At 31.0% G+C, this 6,000-nt stretch overlaps 1 protein-coding gene across 1 annotated transcript; it reads left to right on the top strand.

Moving 5' to 3' along the window:
* The first annotated feature begins 1,928 nt into the window (after positions 1-1,928).
* LOC107805368 (temperature-induced lipocalin-1) lies at positions 1,929-3,751 on the top strand. Its single transcript, XM_016629397.2, has 2 exons — positions 1,929-2,432; positions 3,315-3,751. Exons 1-2 carry the CDS (start codon positions 2,061-2,063, stop codon positions 3,498-3,500), a joined length of 558 nt encoding a protein of 185 aa, XP_016484883.1. The 5' UTR covers positions 1,929-2,060; the 3' UTR covers positions 3,501-3,751.
* Positions 3,752-6,000: the final 2,249 nt, after the last annotated feature.

The following is a 6,000-nucleotide window of genomic DNA, read 5'->3' on the forward strand; positions in this document are numbered from 1 at the left end:
CTTAAAAGTTGATTTGACCAGCTTAAAGGCCAATCCAAACACCCTCTTAGAAAAATTAACTAAACAGAGTTTGAAATTGAAAACTAGGAATTAATGTGGAAAAAAAAAACTTCAGTTAGTTTATTAGCAGAATATGTGAAATCTTAAATATGGTTACTATAACAAATTATACACTTACCATTTTGGGTCACGTGGCTACCAACTACACAGAGAACATAACGTCTTAATTAGTACACTCACTAATCACTATCACCATAATCATTTTCTATCCGTTGCATTCAAATATAACTTTTCTAGTTATGTGGTAATTACTTAACTGAATGAATGAAATGCCCAATTAAATTTTATACACTTATTATGTAGAAAAGATTTATAGTCATTTTAAAAATAAATGCATATAACTCTTCGGCAAGCACTAATTAAAACATAGAAAAATAATGTTGATAAATAACTTATCGTTATATGTTAACTTGCATTAATTTTAAATAGAATAAGTATATATGCAATTAGTTTCCCGGAAACAGTCTCTTTATCCTTTTTGGGGTAAAGGTAAAATTTGCGTACACTCTACTCTCTCCATACCCTACTAGTGAAATTTTACTGGGTATGTTGTTGTTGTTGCAATTCTTTTTTTGTTACCTATAGGTGTGATCTTTTTCTATTTGTCCAAGCTTTAATAGATAAAGTTATCATATACTCCCTCCGTTCACTTTACTTGTTCAATATTTTAAAAATAGGTTTTCACTTTTACTTGTCATCTTTAGCATATCAAGAGAATATAATTTTTTTTTCTTGTTATACGCACAATATTAATTACTCGTTTCAAATCATTTTCTCAATTCCATTAAAAATATGCATCAATTAATATGAGCATTATGGTAAATTATTCGTTTCATTTATTATTTCTTAAAGGGTGTGCAAAATCCATAATGGACAAGTAAAAGTCAACAGAGGGAGTGCATATTTTATGTTAGTGAGAAATAATAGGTTACTTATAAAATTAATCATGTGCATGTAAGGTGATCCGAACACTATGCACATCATTAATCATGTGCGTGTTGGGTAATCCGAACTAGGCGCGGGCATAGTTTGGGCAAACCCAAAATCGAAATTAAAATCCGAATATTTTGAATATTTGGTTTGGATTTTCGGATTACGGATTGGATTTCAAATTTAATTTTTAATTTATTTGGATCTTGGATTGGATATTGGATTTGGTACTTCAGATTTTGGATATCCGAAAATTCAAAAAATTTATACTTTATATTTAGTCCATTATCCATATGCCAATAGTAATAAGTCCAATACCCTATCCATTAGATATTATCACATAAATTCAGTATTGATTATTAAGTTACTGCAGAATACTTTCTATTTGGACATAATTTTATTATTGCTACTTCTTATCGGCCTTATTAATGTCTTTGTTGTATTTTCTTAAATGAAGCACTGAAAATGAGGAACTTTTTAGGTAACTTAACGTGATTGCTTTATTTAGATGTTCCTTTTTTTTTTAAGAAAAAGAAACATTTAAACTTATAAACTCAAAACTGAAAATTCGAAATATCTAATCCGATTAACCCAAAACCGAACTTAAAAAATCCTACCCAACCCGAGCTTTCTTGGATTGAATTTGAATTGTCATTTATTTAATCCGAAACCCAAATATCTAAATCAAAATTTTCATATTCAATCCGAACTGCACAAATACCCCCTCATCCGAAAGAATATTTTAAAATTCCAAAAACAAACAACTTAACCGCCCCTTGTATTAGAAATTAAATACGAATATTCTAGAAATTACCAATTCAATCAGCCAAAAATATGTATTCTAAAATCCATTATTACACTTGTAAGGTGCTCAAGCCCCCACGTCTATATCCACAAATTTCACATTACACCCTACCACCTTTATATATCTCATCAAATCTCACTAAACCTTATCAAAAACCCAATCCAAAACCCCTTATATAAAAATTACTAAAACCCCTTCTCCAACCTTCAAAAATCTTGAGAAAAAAAAAATATTTTCTTGAAATCTGAAAATATTTTCTTGAAAAATGTCCACAAAAGAAATGGAAGTAGTGAGGAATTTGGATGTTGAAAGATACATGGGAAGATGGTATGAAATAGCTAGTTTTCCATCAAGAAATCAGCCTAAAAATGGTGTAAACACAAGAGCCACTTACTCTTTAAATCCAGATGGTACAGTTCATGTGTTAAATGAAACTTGGAGTGATGGAAAAAGAGGTTCAATTGAAGGGACTGCATATAAAGCTGATCCTAAAAGTGATGAAGCTAAGCTTAAAGTGAAGTTTTATATTCCTCCATTTTTGCCAATTATTCCTATTGTTGGTGATTATTGGGTTCTTTATATTGATAATGATTATCAATATGCTTTGATTGGTCAGCCTAGTAGGAATTATCTTTGGGTAAGTTCCCTTTTCTTTTGACATTTTATAAAGTCATGGGTTTTGCCATTTTCATGTGAATCTTGAATGAGGGCAGCGCGGCTGCACTAAACTTCTGTTATGGATGTGGGAAAGGATAAGGGCAATGGTCTATATATTATATGCAGACTTAACCTGTATTCCTGTAAGAGACTGTTTTCACGGTTCGACGGGCAATAACTTTACCAGTTGACCAGTTGCGCCAAGGGTCCTCCTCCAAAATTTGGACGAGCTTCGAGTATAATTAGATGACTTAATGTGTCTGCTTTGAGGAATTGATTGTTCATCTGGGAATTTGTTTATTCTTTATTAATATCTTTTACATGTTTGCTTGAGCATAGTGTCCATCTATGTGCTGAAAAATTGGTTTAGTTTTCAATAAAAGACCAGCTACATATACATCGTGGTGTTCGAATTAGTTTGCGTGCACCTCAACTCCTTGACTATTCAATCGGTATTAGCTATCTCTCACCAGCATAGAGAGGCAGATTTTTACGCAACGGGACACAATATTATGCTCAATCAGTACCACTAAAAGTTTTTTAGTATTCAGGATGCCAAATGCTTTAAATTAACTATTTTCAAGGCATATACATATAGATATACAAAGATTTTTTTTGAAGCTTACGGGATTCGGTGACCCCTCACTATACACATAGGTTGTTATAGTCTGCCTCTGACTCTCCCATCCTCGCAGTAAGAATCACCTAGTGTTTTCGACTAAGAATTTGAATTTGACCTCATGCTAATATTTGATCTTGAGCTTATGGTTCTCTCTTTACTTCATTGACTACTAGTTCCCTGATATTATAATTTTTATTTGTCAGGTTTTTAGAGCTTAACAAAATATTGTTTGATTTGCAGATATTATGTAGGAAAACACATCTTGACGAAGAGATATACAACATGCTGATTGAGAAGGCTAAAGAAGTAGGCTATGATGTGAGTAAACTTCACAAGACACCTCAGTCTGATCCTCCACCAGAGGGTGACGATAGCCCACAGGACACCAAAGGAATTTGGTGGCTTAAATCAATCTTTGGAAAATAAACATGCAGTAAATATATATATGGTTAAAAAAAAAAAACAAGAGGACAAAAACTGTGGTGTTGTTGTAAGAGAGTTTTTGCTGTTAATTCCATATGTTTTAAGGTTGTATTTATTTCCTAAAATGTCTTTTTATTTTCTGGAACTTTGTAAAGTTGATAGTAAGTAGTGTCAAGTATGTGGTGATTGTAAAATAGAGTTTGTTGTTAATTTTGCATTTGAATTTTATTATGTATGAAAATGTTGTTGCTTTATTTGGTATGAAGTTTCTTGATTATAAACATATTTGGATTTCCTGTCGTATTCTAACTAGTCGAAACTTGGTGTATGGTGGGGGTGGGATTATTGGACCTTGGCCACAAGCTTTCACATGCTGCCTGTCATATTTCACACTCGTCAAATATTGTCATCAACAGACAATGAAAACTTTTTGTGTGGAAAATATCAACTATATGCCCGTCGGTGGATATTAGTGTTATTAGCCGTATTTACGGACTATACTTTGTATTCAGGTATATATATATATATATCCATTGTAATCATTATTAGGGGTGTATATAAGTCGGGTTGGTTCGGATTTTACAATTATCAAATTAAACCAATTGTGTCGGGTTATTAAATCTAAAGATCAAACCAAATCAATAAAACTTGATTTTTTCAATCTCGGGTTTTCGGGTTATTCGGGTTTTTTCCCGGTAAAATCTTCGTAGAACGAAATATATTACTTGTGCTCAAAATATTTCGTTAATCCTAGTAAGCTACAACTATATAAGGTATTTTTCAAGAAAATAATACAAAATATGAGATGTATCATGGCATTATTCTAAGATATTCAACAATAAAGATAATAAAATTATGTAATATAAATATTGCTAATTAAATAATAAAAATAAACATAATCTAAAAGTACTAAGTCATGCTAAAATAAGTAGACTAATAAAGGAGTATTAATTACATGACTAAACACTAAAGAAAAAATAAAAATAGGTTATGCATTTTTATCTAAATTATTGCAAAACAAAAAATAGATATTCAATACATTGTCGTTCATAGTATTGAATTGAATGGCTTTTGATAGCATTAATATTGATTTGATTTTGATTTGGCTTTTATTAGCATTATTTAAGTTACTAATATTAATGACTATAAAACTTATTGGAATATTCAAAAGTTCTAAGTCCAACCTTGAAATAATATCTTAAAAGATAAAATTATGAAAAAGTTTAAGAAATATTTAAAAATTACATCACAATAAGTATATTTATATATTAAATATATCTAAAATTTCTATATATGTAATGTCGGGCTGATTTGGTTTCGGTTGACTTTTTTTAGTTAAAATCAAACCAAACCAAACCACTTATGGTCGGGGTTTTTTTTCCAACACCAAACCATAGTCATTTTTTCTCTCTATTTAACTCGAATTTTTGGGTTGGTACGGTTTGTCGATTTCCTTTGTACACCCCTAATCTTTATTAGTATCGTGGGAAAAAAATGTAGGATAGAAAGTTCTACTTGATCGAAGGGGTGACTAAAAGGCCAAATCCAGCTAAAACAAAAAGAAAAGATCAAGGAGAGAGAGCTAGACGAGCATTCACAAGAGAGCAACCGACACATCTAAAATTGCTATAGTAAAGCAAAACGAAAGTACCTCCCTAAGGTTCTACTTTTTCTTGAGCGTTCAGCAATAAATAAAAAGCTTCTAAATGTATAGGAGACTCTCGATTGATTAATTATAATTTTTACAAGATTGTATATAATCCAATATTCAGTGATATGCTTTTCCTACTCGAAGCTTTTGATATAGAAATTTCAGTGTAGATTCATATAAAGTCCAAGCAGTCGTTCTCATGTAATATCGTAACTCGTAACGTTGAAGCCAAGGATAGGTTAGCAACTTAACATTGTCCCACCGATGGACGTACTTTCATCCTAAAATGGTAAAAATATACAATATAAACAATGAAAAGTTGTGTTATAAAAAGGATTTATTGTTAATTCCAAATGTTTAAGGTTGTCTTAGGATCGAAATAATAAGGTATTATGCGGAAGTTAGTAAAATAAAACATGAACGATGATAAATCAGATAAAAGAGAAATATATCAAAAGAGACACAAACACGTGGTTCGGTCAATTGACCCACGTCCATGGATATAGATGAGTAATCCACTATATAAAAGAGAGTACAAAATATCGAGAGAACAATTACAAAAAAGTAAACACAAGTGACACACTAATACTTTGTCCCGAAAAGTTCTCCCATCTAGACAAGACTACATTGTGGATGCTATTGAATAAGAATGATCCTCAATTAATTTATAAAAGTCCAAACCTTTTTCTACAAGAAAAAAAACTAGCAAAATATGAGAGATTTATAATTTCTTTCTACTAAAAGAAAAACCCAATTATAATAAATATTTTACCTTTTCCTTAAAATGAAATAGGAAAACCAAATCACACCTAACCTTCTTGTGTAGCCCTGGTAGTGTGTGGTTTGCATTTG

The sequence above is a fragment of the Nicotiana tabacum genome, chromosome 9 (assembly GCF_000715075.1).
Source record: "Nicotiana tabacum cultivar K326 chromosome 9, ASM71507v2, whole genome shotgun sequence".
Lineage (NCBI taxonomy): Eukaryota > Viridiplantae > Streptophyta > Magnoliopsida > Solanales > Solanaceae > Nicotiana > Nicotiana tabacum.

What these genes read in the sequence shown, in the direction of transcription:
- LOC107805368 (XM_016629397.2), top strand. Translation starts at nt 2,061, where the DNA reads ATGTCCACAAAAGAAATGGAAGTAGTGAGGAATTTGGATGTTGAAAGA. An exon ending in CTAGTAGGAATTATCTTTGG is followed by an intron (nt 2,433 to 3,314) that starts GTAAGTTCCCTT and finishes TTTGATTTGCAG; the next exon opens with ATATTATGTAGGAAAACACA.